Source organism: Balaenoptera physalus (assembly GCF_965194825.1).
Source record: "Balaenoptera physalus genome assembly, chromosome: 8".
NCBI lineage: Eukaryota > Metazoa > Chordata > Mammalia > Artiodactyla > Balaenopteridae > Balaenoptera > Balaenoptera physalus.
Genome location: NC_138887.1, coordinates 6,708,208 through 6,727,964, shown reverse-complemented (window position 1 = coordinate 6,727,964; position 19,757 = coordinate 6,708,208). Strand labels below are relative to the sequence as shown.

General features: G+C 46.7%; 1 protein-coding gene and 1 long non-coding RNA gene across 8 annotated transcripts in view; one reads left to right on the top strand and one right to left on the bottom strand.

The window, feature by feature from the left end:
• VOPP1 (VOPP1 WW domain binding protein) overlaps positions 1-19,757 on the top strand; it is a 144,309-nt gene that overhangs the window by 34,847 nt on the left and 89,705 nt on the right. For 2 of the 7 annotated variants that reach the window (XM_082471614.1, XM_082471612.1), the window contains exon 1: positions 11,324-11,434. The exons of 1 other annotated variant lie outside the window; for it this stretch is intronic. In XM_082471614.1, the coding sequence (XP_082327740.1) occupies positions 11,423-11,434 (12 nt within the window). In that variant the 5' untranslated portion in view covers positions 11,324-11,422. 4 more of the 7 variants (XM_082471613.1, XM_082471611.1, XM_082471610.1 and 1 more) reach the window with 4 other exon arrangements.
• Positions 4,502-11,274, bottom strand: LOC309665370. Its single transcript, XR_014266361.1, has 2 exons — positions 11,144-11,274; positions 4,502-10,460 (listed from the first exon to the last, which is right to left on the bottom strand). It is a non-coding gene; the product is annotated as an uncharacterized lncRNA (long non-coding RNA).

Here is a 19,757-nt window from a genome sequence, read left to right as displayed (position 1 = left end):
ACATGCTGTGGAGCACCTGGGCCCGTGTGCCACAACTACTAAGCCTGCGCTCTAGAGCCGAGCCACAACTACTGAGCCCGTGAGCCACAACTACTGAGCCCACGAGCCACAACTACTGAGCCCATGAGCCACAACTACTGAGCCCGCATACCTGGAGCGCATGCTCCGCAATGAAGAGTATCCCCTGCTCGCCGCAACTAGAGAAAGCCCATGCGCTGCAACGAAGACCCAAAGTAGCCAAAACTAAATAAAATAAATAAATAAATAAAATATCATTAAAAAAAAAAAGACAGTATGGTACTGGCACAAAAACAGAAATATAGATCAATGGAACAGGATAGAAAGCCCAGAGATAAACCCACTCACATATGGTCACCTTATTTTTGATATAGGAAGTAAGAATATAAAATGGAGAAAAGACAGCCTCTTCAATAAGTGGTGCTGGGAAAACTGGACAGCTACATGTAAAAGAATGAAATTAGAACACTTCCTAACACCATACACAAAAAGAAACTCAAAATGGATTAAAGACCTAAATGTAAGGCCAGACACTATAAAACTCTTAGAGGAAAACATAGGCAGAACACTCTATGACATAAATCACAGCAAGATCCTTTTGACCCACCTCCTAGAGAAATGGATATAAAAACAAAAATAAACAAATGGGACATAATGAAACTTAAAAGCTTTTGCACAGCAAAGGAAAACTTAAACAAGATGAAAAGACAACCCTCAGAATGGGAGAAAGTATTTGCAAATGAAGCAACTGACAAAGGATTAATCTCCAAAATTTACAAGCAGCTCATCATGAAGCTCACTATCAAAAAAAAGAAACAACCCAATCAAAAAATGGGCAGAAGACTTAAATAGACATTTCTCCAAAGAAGATATACAGATTGCCAACAAACACACGAAAGGATGCTCAACATCACTAATCATTAGAGAAATGCAAATCAAAACTACAATGAGGTATCACCACACACCGGTCAGAATGGCCATCATCAAAAAATCTACAAACAAACAAACAAACAAATCTACAACAATAGATGCTGGAGAGGGTGTGCAGAAAAGGGAACCCTCTTGCACTGCTGGTGGGAATGTAAATTGATACAGCCACTATGGAGAACAGTATGGAGGTTCCTAAAAAAGCTAAAAATAGAACTACCATACAACCCAGCAATTCCACTACTGGGCATATACCCTGAGAAAACCATAATTCAAAAAGAGTCATGTACCACAATATTCATTGCAGCGCTATTTACAATAGCCAGGACATGGAAGCAACCTAAGTGTCCATCGACAGATGAATGGATAAAGAAGATGTGGCACATATATACAATGGAATATTACTCAGCCATAAAAAGAAACGAAATTGAGTTATTTGTAGTGAGGTGAATGGACCTGGAGTCATACAGAGCGAAGTAAGTCAGAAAGAGAAAAACAAATACCATATGCTAACACATATATATGGAATCAAAAAAAAAAAATGGTTCTGAAGAACCTAGGGGCAGGACAGGAATAAAGATGCAGACTAGAGAATGGACTTCAGGACACAGGGAGGGGGAAGGGCAAGCTGGGACGAAGTGAGAGAGTGGCATGGACATATATACAGTACAAAATATAAAATAGATAGACAGTGGGAAGAAGCCACATAGCACAGGGAGATCAGCTCAGTGCTTTGTGGCCACCTAGAGGGGTGGGATAGGGAGGGTGGGAGGGAGACGCAAGAGGGAGGGGATATGGGGATATACGTATATGTATAGCTGATTCACTGTGTTATAAAGCAGAAACTAACACACCATTGTAAAGCAATTATACTCCAATAATGATGTTTAAAAAAAAAAGAGTTACTAAAATTCAGATTCTATGTTCCAATTGGCTTGAAACTGAATCTTAGTTATGCACACACTATTTGAAAAAAAAAAACCGTGGCCCTTCTTCATGTGCATTTCTAACTAAATGGACTGATGGGACCAAAGGCAATTTAGAATATCAGTGGCCACTATGGGAAACTTTTGAAATCTCCAAGCTTAATTTCCTTAAAACTAAACTGGACTACAATAGATCAAAGTTTTCCAGAACTGAGTGGAATGCTTATTTTGATTGGTATTTTGAGGCTTCCCAAGGTTATCAGTGGTCTAAAATGGCCTCTCTTCAAAATAAGATTTTAAGATTAACTGGGGCAAACAAATGATTAAAGAAAGATCAAAGGGCTCCTGAAGCCGCAGGCCTTTCTTTTTTTTTTTTTTAATATATTTATTTATTTTTAATTTAATTAATTAGTTAATTCATTTATTTTTGGCTGTGTTGGGTCTTCGTTTCTGTGCGAGGGCTTTCTCTAGTTGCGGCAAGTGGGGGCCACCCTTCATCGCGGTGTGCGGGCCTCTCACTATCGCGGCCTCTCTTGTTGCGGAGCACAGGCTCCAGACGCGCAGGCTCAGCAATTGTGGCTCACGGGCCTAGTCGCTCCGCGGCATGTGGGATCTTCCCAGACCAGGGCTCAAACCCGTGTCCCCCGCATTGGCAGGCAGATTCTCAACCACTGCGCCACCAGGGAAGCCCAGGCCTTTCTTCCTGGTCTCTTTTTCTCAGGCTTTGCGTCCTGGGCTGTCCTGTCTCTCTCAACGCGTGTGCTCAGACTTCACCTCCAGCACCATCTTCCTCCTTCTCTTCTACGCTGTCTATGCCTCCTCTATACCCTCAGCTCCCTCACACTAATTCTCTCACCAAACTTCTACTTTTCTCTGAAACTATCAGAATCTGTCCCTTTAATATTAAGCCTTCTGAGGACCCCAAGGCTAAACCCTTAATTTCTTACACTCCCTGGACTAAAGCCGAACTGTGAGCCAGTCAAAAATGTCCCAGAGTAACGCAGATCCTCATAAACTTACTGAGGAATTCAATATAGTCATTCAGATGTATCAGCCTAGTTTCACTATTCTTGTTCATATGCTTGTCAGCGAAGGGCAGGCCCAGCCCTGTATGAAAACCACTAACTGGGAAAATCCTGAAAGATCTCTAGAGTTACAACTGGGAGGCCAGCCCTCTTGGCTATAATAGGCTAACTTATTATGCAATCAGCCTCAGGTAATCGCTAGACGACTTCACTGAGCAATGTTTAGGGCTTTTCCAAAGTCTGTTGGTTGGAAAAAAATTCAGTCTTGTGCACTAAAGTCTGATGAACCTGTTCATGAATATTATAATTAAGTTCAGGTGGTTTTAAAAGAAATGTCTGTAGAGAACAAACTTATGGTTACCAGGGGGGAAGGGAAGGGGGATAGATCGGGAGTTTGGGACTGACATGTACACACCGCTATATTTAAAATGGATAACCAACAAGGACCTACTGTATAGCACAGGGAACTCTGCTCAGTATTACGTAAAAACCTAAATGGGAAAAGAATTTGAAAAAGAATTAAAAAATAAATAAAGAAAGAAAAGTCTGGTCTTCCAGATGTTGACTCCACTGAGTAGCTTTTAACTCTATGCTTATTAATTGGCCAAACCAGGAGTTTTCCCTTCTAGTAAAAAGGACCAGGATGGAAAGGGAAACTATGACCACTCCAGGTTTGGTTAGTCTGGCAAACCAGCTCTCTCACACTCCAGATGAGTCATCTCAAAGGAAGACTGCTAAAATTCATAATCTTCAACTCCAGCAAATGAAGGCCCCTAAACAAAACCAAAACCTTCCTATTTGTTGCTGCTATTATTGCAAAGAGCCAGGACATTGGAAAAGAAATTGTTACAAATTCAAACTCTTCAGGTACCTGCAGCCCTCTAACCAGTCTTTCTAATGTACTCCCAATTCTCAAAGATGGGGCTCCGTAGACGGGGCTCTTCCCAATTCTCCCTCTTGATTGGCTGGGAAAAACCAGATGGGGGATGAATCTCTTGCAGTACGAACTGACCCCAGAGCCACAATCTCAGTGCTCAGCCCCACTACTATAAAGCAGCCCCTGCATCAGAGGACTAAAACAGTTCAAACAGTGGGGATCTCTAATGAACCTCAAGAGGTTCCTGTCTCTGCACCTATTCCCCTTTATTTAGGCCCTTTGAGAGATACACACCCTTTTCTCCTGGAATTTATCTTTCCCCAAAGGGGAAAATGATTCTAGAAATTGACAGTGGTCATCAAAGTAACCCACCACATGAATTAAATGACCCTTTGACATCTTTTATTTGTCCCATCTCTGATGGTACCAGAGCTGATTCTGGAAACACTGATCATTTGTCCCTATTGAGTCAGCTACCACCCTCCTTATGGGCAAAATCTCCAACTGACCCCTCAAATCCTCTTAATCAATGTTTTACAAGTAAAGAAGCCCTTAAAGGTACAAAGCCCATAATAGAAGATTACAAGGCTCAAGACCTCATATTCCCTTGCACTAATCCCTGTAACACCCCCATTTTACTGGCAAGAAAATCTAAGGACCATGGGTGGAGGTCTGTCCAGGACCTCCAAGCAATAAACAACTTTTTTTTTTAAAAGATGTTTTCTGGCTTTATTTATTTATTTATTTTTGGCTGTGTTGGGTCTTTGTTTCTGTGTGAAGGCTTTCTCTAGTTGCGGCAAGCGGGGGCCGCTCTTCATCGCGGTATGCGGGCCTCTCACTATCGCGGCCTCTCTTGTTGCGGAGCACAGACTCCAGACGCGCAGGCTCAGTAGTTGTGGCTCACGGGCCTAGTTGCTCTGTGACATGTGGGATCTTCCCAGACCAGGGCTCGAACCCGTGTCCACTGCATTGGCAGGCAGATTCTCAACCACTGCGCCACCAGGGAAGCCCCTAAACAACTTTTTTTTTTTTTAATTTATTTTTGGCTGTGTTGGGTCTTTGTTGCTGTGCGTGGGCTTTCTCTAGTTGCTGCGAGCAGGGGCTACTCTTCCTTGCGGTGCGCGGGCTTCTCATTGCGGTGGCTTCTCTTATTGTGGAGCACGGGCTGTAGACATGGGGGCTTCAGTAGTTGTGGCACGTGGGCTCAGTAGCTGTGGCTCATGGGCTCTAGAGCGCAGGCTCAGTAGTTGTGGCGCGCGGGCTTAGTTGGTCTGCGGCATGTGGGATCTTCCCCAACCAGGGCTCGGTCCCCTATCCCCTGCATTGGCAAGCGGATTCTTAACCACCGCGCCACCAGGGAAGCCCTAAACAACTTATTTTTTAACACCTTGTTGTTCCTAATCCTCAGGTGTTACTAACATCCATTCCCACCAGAAGCAAATTCTTTACTGTAATTGGTTTACGCCGTGCATTCTTTAGTATTCTGGTTGATGAACTAGCCAATACCTTTCTGCCTTCATTTGAGAAGAAAAACAACTCACCTGGACAGTAACGCCTCAGGGTTAAACCGAGAGTCCTTCTTATTTCTCACCAATCCTGAAGGCTAGCCTGGATGACAGAACATTCCCTAGAGGTTCTACTTTGTTGCAATGTGTAGATGATTTGCTTCTTTGCTTTCCTTCTCAAGCCTCCTCACAGGAAGAAAGCATCCACTTGCCGAAGCTTTTCGCCTTAAAAGGACATAAGATCGCCAAAGAAAAATGCAGTTTGCCCAAACCCAGGTTCAATATTTAGGGCATCTGATAACAGAACAAGGCTATACTTAGATCCAGATAGACTTCATGGTCCCCTAAGTTTCCCCAAACCCAAAATTAAGCCCCAACGGGGAGGTTTTCTCAGGTTACTGCCGAAATTGGATTCCAAGTTATGGCCAAACCTCTGTATGCTCTACTCAACAGTAACAACCCCACGCAATTTTGTGGGAAGAACTGATCAACACAGCCTTCAAGGCCGTAAAGGCCTTGATGAATCCACCTGCCCTTGGGCATCCCAATGACCAGATTCCCTTTTTCCTTTTCGTACTATATATGAAAAGGAAGGAAATGACCATGGGACACTCACCCAAAACAGGGGGACCACCATTGATTCATAGGGTATTATAGCCAGCAACTGAATCCTGTGGCCTTGGTTCTTGCTTAGAGCCATTCCAGCCGCTGCCCTTTTGGTTAAGGCCGCCAAGAAAATTGTGGAATCCCTCTTAACCATTTTTGTACTTCATGCAGTAGAAGCTCTCCTGAATTGTCATGACACTCAACATTTCTCAGCCAGCTGCCTCACTCCTATGAAGTCTTTATGTTACCAGCTCCCCCCATAACTCTTTCACATTGTAATTACCTTAATCCTACTACTCTTCTCCCCTCTGTCACTGACAATACTGATTGCTTAATGCTGACGGGACACCTCCTGACTCCTCGTAAAGATCTAAAGGAAATTCCACTGGGTAACATAGACTTCTCATGGCTTGCTGATGATGACAGTGGCAAATATCGTGCTGGGTATGTTACTGCAACTCCTTTTGATGTTGTTGAGGCAGCAACTTCACCTATGGCTACTTCAGCCCAACAGCCTGAATTATATGCTCTTATGAAAGCTTATACTTTAGCTAAGGGCAGAACTGCCAGTATTTATACTGATAGTAGATATGCTTTTGGAGTACCTCATGATTTTGAAATACTGTGGGAGCAATGTGTCTTCCTTACTTCCAGTGGAAATAAAATCTAAAATGAAGTGTTGAAATGCAATACTTTTATCTGCTGTTTAAGCTATCAGTAAGATTCCAGGGCATTCTAAACTTTATTCTCTGGAAGCTAAGGGAAATCACCTTGCTGACATTTCTGCAAAGAACATTGCCCTTCAAGGGATCAACAGCAGTCAGACCACTTTCATAGTGCAAAGGCATATCTTCCCAAATGATAATTTAGAAAAACTGGCTAGAGGAAAAGATTATCCCTACCTGGGGCACTCCCCTCGAACTTCATAATGATGGAGGAACCCATTTTACTGGCCAGGTGCTTTGAAAAGGCTATGCTGTTTGGCCGGTTTTACAACACTTTCACTGTGCTTACCACACCAATCCTCTGGTTTAGTGGAATGCACTAATGGCACCATTAAGACTCAACTGGCAAGATTTGTAGAGACCCTCCCAATAGACTGGTCACAAGCATTGCTGTTGGTCCTTCTAAATCCACCTCTTTGGGAACTCATAAACTCTCACCCTTTGACATCTCATAAACTCTCACCCTTTGACATAGTCACAGGATGCCCAATGTACCAAGCTCCTGCCTCTTTTCACCCACAACTGATAAGAGTTACTCCAATATTGCGAAGGCCTAACTGCTTGTATTAAAAATAACCATCTTTGGGGAATGCAATCTTTTTACAGTGCATTCTCAGGAGATAAAGACCTTAAGCATCACACCTTGCAAACTGGAGCGTTTGTCAATTGGAAAAGACACCTCCAGAAGGATTCTCTTCAACCTCACTGGAAAGGCCCCATGAGGTGCTGCTAATCAACCCTTGTTCTGCCAAACTCCAAGGAAAATACTTGAGGATTCACATGACACACCTAAAAATAGCACCAAACCCTGACTGGACTTGTACATCATCTGGTGACCTGAAAGTAAAGACTTACCAGAATTGAAGCAGATGACATCTGACGAGACAACTTTCCCAAGATAATCAGACCAGGCCTGCTACAAGTTTGTCGCTAAACCTTTGATGATGACATAACACTTCAGATGATCTCCAATGTCTGCGATCTTGATAACAGATGCACTTTAGATAAAGTGCCTGAGAATTCTCCCTCCTACTGCTCCTTGTTCCTTGAATGCGACCTCGATAGGTTTCCAATCTGTGTACTTTCCCTCTGATGTGAGGCACTACACCCAGGAAAGATTCCTCCTAACAGTAAGGGATAAAAAGTCACTGAAACTAGAAAAGCTATTCATTAGCAATGCTGTCACAAAAAGATCTTGATCAAAAGGGGTAAATGTAAAAAATTAATGAACAGAAACCTCAATTAAATAGAGTCAGGAGACCAGAAGGAGAGCTCTCACAGCCTGTGATGATAGCAGAGCCCAGCAGGAAGAAGAAAGACTCCTCTTCTTTCTGGGAAAGGACTCAGGTAGAAAAACACAACGGACTCTTTACTTTAGCCGTCCCAATGTTACTGAACACAAGCTCATGTGTCCAATGCACAGTGAGTCCAAACAAACCAAAATGTCTGAATTTGGAGCAAAGGAAGGTTTATTGCAGGGCCAAGTAAGGAGAATGGGCAGCTCGTGCTCAAAAAACCTGACCTCCTCGACGGTTTTCGGAGAGAAGTTTTTACAGGCAAAATTTGGGGTGAGGGCTGCAGGGTGTGTGACTTTCTTCTGATTGGTTGGTGGTGAGATAACAGGGCGGTGCTCCAAGAACCTCGTGCTCAGCCTGAAGTTACCATCCTCCCCCTGGCTGGGGGCCTTAGCTCCTGCAGAAGAGCTCAAAGATATTGTTATGTATATGCCTTGAGGAGGAACCCACACCCTGCTTTAATCACTGTACTATTGTTTCTTGATTGCTCCTGCTTTGTTTCCACATTCCCTGATTAGCAATTGTTTGAATCTGCCCTTTGGTATTCAGGACCGTATAGGAGGCTAAGGCCTTTTTCCTACAAACAAAAAGTTGGGGAAACAGATAGGATTTGTACTCAGGAGGGCCCCATAGGGTCCTACTTGCTTTCACCAACTTCCTTTTCCCCTCTATAAAAGTGTACTCTTTATTTTTAATTTTTTAATTTTATTTTGGCCATGCCACACAGCTTGCAGGATCTTAGTTCCCCAACCAGGGATTGAACCTGCGCCCTTGGCAGTGAAAGCGCGGATGCCTAACCGCCGGACTACCAGGGAATTCCCCGAAGTATACTCTTTCTTTTTCCTGCTGGGCCTTGCATGTGGCTAGCCATGGTCCTATACCTCAAACTGTATTTCTCTGCTGATCTTGTAACTGAGCAGGACCCTATGGGGCCTTCTGGGGACAGGCCTACCCCCCCGCCCCCCCCCCGCCCGTACCCTCTGCTTTAGCTCCTCTCTGAAGTACCTAGATAATAGCATGGGATGCACATTTCCTGAGTGGTTTTGCAGATGTGAAACATTACGCCCGCTCCCCCGCCAAATGTAAGAACTACTTGATGATCCTGAGCACATAGCCCCAGGCCTCCTGGAGCCTAAGGATTGATAATGTTAACCCCTGTGACACCACCCTGCTGCCTCACCATCAGCCAATCAGAGAACTGTGCACAAGCTGATCACCTACCCTGCAGCCCCCCCACCCACCTCTTGGCCTTTAAAAATGCTTTGCCAAAACTCTTTGGGGAGCTCAAGGCTTTTCAGGGAATGAGTCACCTCATCTCCTTGCATGGCCTTGCAATAAACCTTTCTCTGTTCCAAACTCTGACGTTTTAGTTTGTTTGGCCTCACTGTGCTTTGGGCACACAAATTTGCATTAACGATCCCAAATAAACCCATCTTTGCCAGTAGAAATAACTGGCAGTCTTATTTGTTTCAGGTCAACAACCCATTAATGAGGGAACCAGAGGATGACAAAGCTGCTTCAAAAGAGAATGCAGGCAACTGACTATGTATACATAGCCAGTGAAAAAGAGGAGAAAAGGAAACTCTTGGGATGAGATCGATAAATCAAGCAGAGACCTGGTTAAGGTTCTGAGCTGGCAGAGGTCATTTGCATTTTTACCAGATAAAATCATTTACATCACCACTGGAGGAAAAAATTTGCATCTCTATTACACAACAAAGCTTGTGTTTGGTTTTCTACAAGTTAACTTCTACCCTTAAAAGAGTAATAAAATGCCCTCATTTAAAATAGTAAATCAAAGTTACTAAAATCCCAGGCAGGACCCTTGGTGGTCTTGTCTGATAGTGTAATACCATGACAATGAAGGCCACCAAGCATCTTTTCTGCTTGACTTGCAAGTTCTGGTTCCAACAGGTGTGGTCTGGTGGTGCATGTTTTATAGTCATCAGATGAGTACATATGTTGAAGTCTGGAAAGCGTCCGGGACGTGCGTTAGGTAACATCTACTTCCCTGACCCCTCCCTTGACCTCCAGTCACCGGTAGGTTCATGTCCTTTATTATCCTGTATCCCCTGGTCTGTGCACTCAGCACGTCGCATCCTATTCGTGTGACTATCTCTCCCTTTAGACACCAGGCAGAGTTTTCTTGCCCCCTTCTATGTACTGGCTCTCCAGCTCAGGGTCTGGTACAACTTCCAAGTTCAATAAATGCTTGTTGAATAACGGTATAAATGAGATGGAATCTGAGCCATGCTGTGAAAAAAACATGGTGGGTACGAGGTAGTGGGGGGAGGAAAGTCAGTTCATCAGAGGCAAGGACATCGCAGACTTACTAGCGGGAGGGTGGGCTTCAATGGGGGCCAATTGTGCGGGGAGTACAGGCAGGGCCAGCACAGGAGGATGCGGGCATGAAAGCACCACATCTAAGCGAGAGGTGAGGCGCAGGGATTCTTCCATTCTCCGTCTGCTTCCTCATCCTTTGGCTGTCCTTGCCGTCACACGTCGGGGGGGTGCATCGCCCCACGGTGTGGAGGGATGGGAGGGACAGTGAAGAACCTGGAGGCACACAACGGGTTCACGTAACTCCCTCTGGAACGAGCCTCACTCCGCGGAGAGTTTGCTTCTTTTAAAAACCTTACCAGGTCTATTCAGGGGTGACAGGGCGGTCTCCTAGGAGGGAGGAAACAGCTGGCCCCTCCCCTCCCATTCGCCAGCCTCCGCGACTCATCGCCCAGCTCCTGACGCGCGCACTCCGGCGGGGCTGACCCTGCCACCCCGTGGCTGAGCCGGGGGCGCGCGAGCCGGGGGCGCGCGAGCCGGGGGCGCGCGCGGCGAGGGCTTCGCGGCTCAGCCCGGCTCCCCGCCCGCCAGCCCGAGCCTCTGCGACTCCGGGCCGGGATCCCGCCCGCCAGCCGGCTGGCCCCCTCGCAGGGGACGTGCTGCTGACACGCGCCTGCGACCAGGAGGACGCGCAGCCATGGGCCTCCTGGCCGGGAGTGCGGCGGCGCTGCTGCTCGGGCTGCTCGTGGAGGTAGGGCCGGGCCGGGCGGGGCTGAGCGGGAGCGGCACCGAGGCGCCCGGGAGACCGTGTGCGGGAGCCCTGAAGGCTGAGGGCCGAGAGCCACGGCCTCACGGACCCGCACGAGCGCCCGTGCGGAAGGCGTCCGCGCCCTGGTGATGGGGCCGTCCCAGCCCTCCCCGCTCCTCCGACGGCCCTCAGTCTCCCCGCCCCGCGTTACCGTTTCTCGCGCGTAGGGAGGACCCGGGAGCACCCTTTGCGCGCTGTGCGCCCGGCCCCTCCCCTGCCCTCCCCCGGGGGCCCGGGTCGGCGGGGCTGGCGGGCGGGTGGTCCCTGAAGCGGCGCAGGCGCAGAGTCAGGGCGACCAGCGGTTTGGGGCTGGGGCTGGGGCGGGGGCTGGGGCGGGGGCGCCGGCGGGTCGGGGCGCGACGGCGCGGAGACGTGGATGAGGGAGGTGTCACGGGTCCGCGAGTGAGATGGCGGGACTGAGCAGGAGGAAATGCCCCCGCCGGTAAGGATGAAGCGCGCAGTCTTCCGATGCGAGAGGAAACCCCCGAAGAGCCGGGGTGGTGGGTGTGGCCTTTTGGAGCCGAGACAGGGACTTGTTGAAGCAACGGCGGAGGAATTGCTGGTGACCGCAACCTCGTGGGGACCTCGGCTGCCCCCGGCCGGAAAGTTGCGCCCTCGGATGGCGGCCACCCCCTTCTTGCTAAAGCGGGTTCTTTAAAATGGGAGCTAGTGGGGCCCTCGGGTGCAGTCTGGATTAAGGTTTGTTCCATTCCCTGCTCACTTCCATTATTTTGAAGGAGATTGTATTAAATTAATGAAGTCAAAGTAAATGAGTGAAGAGGATCTTACGTTTTCTCTTTTAGGTAGTAAAACTCTGGAAACGACTCCTTGGTTTTCTTCATGTATAAGGAAATCAATGTTACAAAATGTTGGGAGGGAGAGTCTGAGCTCTCCTGAAAAGAAGGTTGATGGAGAAGTTTCTTGCGCCCGGCTCCGCCATAGCAAAGACTTCCTGTTTTTGTTCTTCTGTCTCTCCCTGGCTGAGTGGTTCATGTGTTTGTGGAGTGCCCTCCACTTGCGTCCTTTTCGTTGATTCAGAATTTTATGACCTTAGGTATCACATCTCCTGGGTGGTCACCAGACAGATAATGGAGAAGTGGATCTGAGACCACTATTCGCATAGAAACGCATGCATCTGTACCTACACATGCGATCCCCCCACTTTTAAATCAGCACTTGGTGAAATTACCTAGCATTTCGTTGGTTCTGCCTCCTGCACGTCTTTAGTGTATGTGGTGCTGTGCCCTGTATGTAGCCTAGACTGCTTCAGGGACTCAGTTCTTTTAAAAATACTTAAGCCCGGGACACAGCCTCTCAGATCACTCGGAGGGAGGGACTGCTCCGAAGGGTTAAGGAAGGAGCCAGGATACAGAGGAGGGTTTTTTTTAATATAAAATTATTTATTTATTTTTGACTACGTTGGGTCTTCGTTGCTGCCCGTGGGCTTTCTCTAGTTGCGGTGAGCAGGGGCTACTCTTCGTTGCGGTGCGCGGCTTCTCATTGCAGTGGTTTCTCTTGTTGCGGAGCATGCGCTCTAGGCACACGGGCTTCAGTAGTTGTGGCTTGCGGGCTCTAGAGCGCAGGCTCAGTCGCTGTGGCACACGGGCTTCGCTGCTCCGCAGCATGTGGGATCTTCCCGGACCAGGGCTCGAGCCTGTGTTGCCTGCGTTGGCAGGGGAATTCTTAACCACTGCGCCACCAGGGAAGCCCCCTATAGAGGAGTTTTTGCCAAACAAAAACCAAAACCAAACAAAAAAACCCCAGGTAGTTGGAACATCAAAAGATTACTATTAAAGAAAACCAGACATCTCAGGTTAATGAATTTAGCACTTTTCTATGTATGGGAAGTTGTAAGAGTTTGAGCATATTGAAATCATTCCTTTGATATACACCTCAGCTACCTGGGACCAGTATCCTGTTTCTCTCCATCCTGAATCCCCTCTGGGTGCACGTCTGGGAGACCGCAGTGGCTGCTGGCTAGATGGCTGCACCATCCTTTGTTTACTGAAATGGCAAGTGACGTTCTTCAGGAATTTATCATCTTAAGAGAGAGTTCAAATCAGGCCTGAAAGGTTCAAATGATATTAAGCCGAACTGGGACAACACTAAAATTTAAAGGAGGAAATTGATGGTTTCACAAAGTCAGATATCTAGATGATTGGTAATTTTTGTTTTCATGGGATGGCGTGGTGTAGCCCACTTTTACATGACTGTCCCAAGCACCTATTTTGTTTGTGGTAGAGAGGTGTCTCTCTGAGGAATTAAGGAGATTTCTTTCTAATGTATCACGTGGAATCTTACACGTGAGTTATATATCTGAGATGTTTTCATCTTAAGTGGGTTGCTCTGAATTTCATCTAATATTGGTTGTTATCAGTACGCCTCTGATGCTTTTGAAGTCTTGAATCACATACATAAATGTGCTATTTCCTTTGCCGAGTATGTGAAGAGGCAAAGAAAGAACTCTCTTCAATTTGAGGGCCTAAGACAATTGAGGGAGATGTTTGAAGGCTTCTGACGGCCAGCTGCAACCTGGAACACTTGTCTTTGTTTCTTTGTTCTGCTTGAGCTGGTTTCATTGTGGCTGGAGTGTAGTTGACCATAAACCACCTGGCAGCCTGTATGCTGCCCTGGCCCTCGGGCATCCTGTTGCTAGGCAGCGCCGCTCAGGGTGGTGTGGGGCCGGCTTGGGGTGGGGGCGGTGTGCTCGGGAGAAGTCCTTGAGCATGGAGGGTGTCTAAAAGTTGTTTCAGAAGGGCTTTCCTCCCCTGCCTCACATCCTTCTATAGAAGTTCACTTACCTGTTAGACAGCTAGACTGTGTATTGGTTTTTCACTTAGCAGACACAGAGTGCTTCCCCTGTGTTCTAAGCACTTTACAAATATTAACTCCTTAATCTTCTTAACAATTACTTTTAGTCCCATTTTTGTGTCAAATGGGGATGTTAAAGAGCTTGTCCACGGTCTCACTGCTGTGACGTGCGAGGGCTTGAGAAGCTAACCCAGGCAGAGGGGCTCCGACCGCCCCATCCTTTGCTTCAGCCTCTCCCACTGCTGGACACAGAGATATGGAGAGAATCTGTACTCGGTCCGTCCCGAGGCCAGTGGTAGACTTGGACAGGTATGGTCCCATGAAAACAGGTAAACCAGCAAAATCCCCTCTAGGAACTCGGCTCCATTTAGGGGACCATATAATTTAGCATCCAAACTGTGACACTGGAGAGTGACGCTGGGGACTGTTAACAGTCGTGCCCGCGCAGCAGGGCATCAGCAGGCCTGTCCTGGAAGCCCCGGTGTGTGCTCACCCCAAAGCCCAGGCAGAGCTGTAAGTAGGAACAGGCTGAGGGGGCAGCATTATCCCTTCCCCAGGGAGGCTTCTGGGGCGCTCATTACTGAAGTGACCTTTCCTTTCTGTGAACCTGGACTTGCCTGTGACTCGCATGGGAAGCCGGTGAGGACACTTATTTCATCTTCCCTCCTCCCCAGTCGCTCTGTGCCAGCCGGGTAGATACCCCAGGCACGTGGGCCATGGGGGAGGCCACAGAATAGGGGAACCCCACGGCTCTTCTTGGGTCATGAAATTCTAAAGTTGTGTGTTGGCCTTCTGTCCACTGGTCTGTGTGAGGCCCTGTGAACAGTGGCTGCAGAAACAGTGACCGGACTGAGCCGTCTCCCAGTAGCCCTGGTGAACCAGTCTCCTAGTGCACTGGGTTGCAGCCGCAGCATAGAAACTGAAGAAGAAAAGCGGTTCCAAGCCTGAGTACGGCTTAGTGGAACCTGGGGAGTCATTAGGTGCTAAGCGTGTGCGCCCCCCGTGGGCTTTTGTCAGAATACGTGGTTTTCTGGATATTGTCACAGCAGTCTCTTTCTAGAGGTCAGGTTGTTGACACTTTCGTAATATACTGAGCAGTATTTGTTATGCGTTCTGTCCTTACTGAAATGAGCCCAGGAATGTGTAGTGTACTATTTAGTATAAATTCCCCCTGTGCCAGGGTTGGGGGTTCTGCTGCATCCATCCGTGGGGGAGAGAACGCTGTACTAGGTTATTTTATTCAAGAGACGGGCATCAGTTATCTTTCTGCTCCTCCCCTGGAACCCAAAGCCGGAAACCTTTAAGTGAGGCCGCCACGTGTTTCAAAGTTATTCTGGCCAAAGAACATCCCTTCTTGGGCTAGAAAAAGGAGTGGTCTTCTCTTAGGGAGAGAGGGCTGGAAAGGGAACATTGTCTTTTGAAACTAGGGAAATTCACAGGATTACTGAGTATTTTTCTAAAGTCCTTTGTATTTTGATGCCCAGGAGTCTTGAGATTAGAACCAAGTCATGTTTAAGAGTGTTTTTTGTCTCATGCCAAATGTTTTCTGTACCCTGGAATTGCAATGAATGTGACAGGCCTTGGATGCCAATTTTCTGAAATAAACTACTGCAATCTTCCCACTCTTTAGAGTTTTTAGAATCTGAGCAACATGCAATTTGAGTGAAAGAGAAGACTGTCGGGATTTGTTATCTATGGAAGCCCACGGAGGCTGGGTGCTGAGGACGAGGGGTGGCAGCGATACGTGAACCTGGTGGCGAGGGCTCCACTCTGAACTGGGGGAAACTGGCTCCAGGTTTGTGCGGAGGGCCTGGGGCTCTGGGCCCTGACTTGGGGCCCTAATTGGCCCTTGCTTTCCTGTGGCTTGTGCAAGCCTATAAAGACCAACTAGGGGGCCGTGACTCTAGAAGTACATGGATTAGGCTATTGGCCACTGGATTATCTAGCCATGGGATGGCAAGTCATTTTCTTAGAACCTACATTTATCCTCTCAGTGAGGCCTCAAATGTCACCCTTTTGATGAGGCCTACCTTGACCACCCTATATAAAATTCCAACCCAATTCCCCTCCCAGCACTCTGGCTCTGACCAATTCTCTCCTTTCTCTGTATCTATTACCTTCAAAACGTGATGGAATTTACCTTCCACAATCTACACATTATAGGAGCAAAGGTTTTGATCCATTTTGTTAACTGAAGTATCCCCAGCTCCTGGAACAGTGCCTGGCACACAGTAAGGACTCAGTAAATATTTGAATGAGTAAAAAGAACCGGGGTAATGACCCTGCGGGAGGGAGCTGACTAGGTCTACAGTAGGAGAGGGGAAGGTAGTTGATTAGCTATGACTCTGAAGGGGGCCTTGTGTGTTAGGACTTAGAGCTAATCATTCTTTGAACACCTCTAGCGATGGAAACTCACTATCTCAAAGCAAGGCATCAATTTTTTGGACAATTTTAGTTGTTAAAGTTTTCTGTTATACTGAGTAGAAATGTCTGCGTTGTTTCTACCTGGGCCTGGTTCTGTACCCTTGGGCTTTTCAGAATAACTATGATCACAGTGACGGTCCCTCAGTTGAACACAGCTGTGCTGGTCTCCGCGCACCCCCTGCTCCCCGCCCCGTGTTCTTCTCCAGGCATCATTTCCTTCTGTTATTTCTCACAAGATGTGGTTTTGAATCATCTCACCGTCCTCACAGCTGCCCTCTGAAAACTGCCAAACTGGATGAACAGTGGTCAGGAAATCATCACTGTCTGAAAAAACTGGTCCTAGAAAAAGGCCACTCAAAGTGAATCCACTTAAAACAGGGATCAAAATTTCATAGTTAATAGTGAGGAAAAAATTTCAGCTTAATTTGGAAAAACAAAGCCCAGATAATAAAAATAAGTTAATTCCATCCCAAGTACCCATTTTTAGAATTGAATCAATTTGGGCGGGGGAGATTAATTTTTCTGATAAAAGTCTGTGATGCATAATAGCATAGTCTTCACTTGACCTTGAAAGTTAGTGGCATGATCATAGTAGGGGACTTTTCTTTTTTTTCCAGAATTATTTGCTCGAGTAATCAAACCCCGCCGTACGTCCACCTCTAGCTTGTCTTGGTCTTTTTTATTCATATCATTCCGTTTTGGGCATCTGTTGGGTCATTATTAACGGGTTGCCAGACTCTTTTGTCTTTTCCATAGACTTCATGTATCTTTTCGAGATCTGCAAGGTCACTTTGCTGTCCATCTGTGTGGTAGTTGTGTTGTACTTGCCTGTGATCCTGACACCAGAGGTTGATTATGGAGCTGGTTGTGTTAAGTGGGCTGCGGTGTTGATGCACTGTTTTAGAAGGAATGAGTTCAGTGTTGAGTGCATTTTGTCATGCAGCCTTTGGCTTGCCTCCCATCTCTGCCCCATTAGGACTTGTTTGAACAATAAGGACACTCTGTTCTGTAGATGTGGTCTCACTGGCACTGTCACAGCCCTTGTTTGGACCTTTGCATTATGCAGATAAGATAAGCCTAGAGATTTACACTGAGTTTGCAGTGACACAAATGTTTTTAACATCTGTTGGTGGTAACCCACAAATCCTCATAACAGTTGTAGAGTGTTGAGTATAATATATAAAACCTAAATTGAGGACTATATATTAATTCTATTTTACATTACTTCCTTCATCTCATCTTCTTAAGCCTGTCAACCTCTGTCTGAATACTCTTTTTAAAAATCCAGTACCCTTTATGGTTTTGTGCCATATACGGATTTGATTATCATACCGTTGTCGGCTTTGTCCAATGGAGTAATAAAAATGTTAAATCGAGCCAAGTCAAAGATGGAGACTTACATCTGGGTTGAAGTAGATGATTGAGATTTTTTTTAAGTTAATTAATTAATTAATTTATTTTTGGCTGCGTTGGGTCTTCGTTGCTGTGCACAGGCTTTCTCTAGTTGCGGCGAGCGGGGGCTACTCTTCATTGTGGTGCGCGGGCTTCTCCTTGCGGTGGCTTCTCTTTGTTGTGGAGCACGGCCTCTAGGCACACAGGCTCAGTAGTTGTGGCTTGCGGGCTCAGTAGTTGTGGCTCGCAGGCTCTAGAGCGCAGGTTCAGTAGTTGTGACTCACGGGCTTAGTTGCTCCGCGGCACGTGGGATCTTCCCAGACCAGGGCTCGACCCCATGTCCCCTGCATTGGCAGACGGATTCTTAACCACTGTGCCAGCAGGAAAGTCCCTGATTGAGATTTTTGACTTGGAGAATATTGATGTCCTTAATTGTAAAAAGTCAGAATTTAGCTTTAAACGTGCAGTGTTTTGAAGTGTTTGATCATCTGCCCTCGGTGAGGAAAGATCCAACAAGAGTCTAGCAAGATATCTAAATTTGGGAATTATCTGCACGCATGCTGCAGAGCAGTTGAGAGCCTTATGCAAGGCCGTTGTGTTTGGTCAGTAGGACATGGTGACCTTTGCTGGTTGGGGTTAAGGAGTCAAGTGGTCAGCCAATACAGGGAGGCAATGAATATGAATATATGTATTTTCATGAAGTGCAGCTGCATACTTCAAAGCTCTTGATTAGAGCACAACATCCTCAGACCAGAACAAAGAAGTAGGATCTTATAAATCAGCTTTGAAATCGATCGATTGTGTATTTGAGGCACAGAAGACACGTGATGGTAGTTAAGTTTCTTGTTTAGATGGTGTCTTAGTGCATTTGAGCTATTATAACAAACTACAAAATACTACCTACCGGGTAGTTTATAAACAACAAAATTTCTGGAGGCTGGGAGGTCAGTCAAGGCACCAGCAAGGTCCAGTTCGGTGAGGGCCCCCTTCCTGGTTCAAAGCTGGCACCTCTGGCTGTGTCTTCACATGGTGGAAGGGTAAGCAGTCTCTGTGGGGCCTCTTTTATAAAAGCATCTATCCCACTCGCGAGGGCTCCACCCTTGCGATCTAATCACACCCTAAGTGCCCCTACTTCTTAATCCCACCGCATTGGCGTTAGCATTTCAGCGTGAATTTTGAGGGGACATGAACATTTAGACCGTAGCAGATGGCAACATAGCGATGTGTTGTGGAATCTCAGCTCTTTGTGTATTGGCTGGGAGTCTTTTGGGTAAATCACTTAGGCTCTCATTGACTCAACTGAGTCACCTGTAAGGAGAGAAGTGCCCCAGGGTAGAGGGAAGCTCTGGGAAAATCCACCACTTGGAATTTAGCTCTGCACAGTTTGGACCAACAGATTGTGAACATTGTCAGTTGTTTCTAAGCAAGGTGCCTTGCCCAGGTTCCCTGCCAAAACGGAGAGAGGGCTCCAAAAATACCTTTTTATTTAAAAAATGTGCTTTCTTCTCTTTTTAGTATATCTGTGACTAGATTGAAAAGGAACTTGGTCATTAGTGTCAAAAACAAGGGAAAGGAAGATTGTGATTACTACCATCTTTGGCTCTTAATTTTTGCTCTGGGTAAAGCAATAAAAGGGTTCAAACTAGTACTCTCTTCCCCTTCGGTGCTTTTTGGATGGCGGAGCAGAAGGCAGCATCCACAAAGGTAACATCTTGACTTTTAACTAACTGGGAGTAAAGTTGAGTGAAACCCTTTGGCTCTGTAGCTGGTCTCCATCTCTGGGTATTTTGTGATTTATGACGGTGTTGTCCAAAGAATCAAACTACGGCTTCCTGGAGAGAGTGGGGGACAGATCTTAAACTCTTATGGGCAGGGGGCAGGGAGTGTGGGAGTTTGCTTGTGAGGGTTTGTGAAAGTTCCTAGTTGTGGTACTTTGTTTCCTTAGTTGGATAGAAAACCAGCGGATGAGAAGGGGGTGGGGTGTGTGAAGCAAGTCCCACAGCCTCAGGACATCGTTCTCACACGGCTGCAGGGTCTCCCCACTTGGTTAAAATCTCTGCAACCTCAGCTGCTCTCTACCGACTTTGAGGTACATTCCAAGCGGTTCAGGATTCTTTTTCCGGAACCCTGGCTTCTTT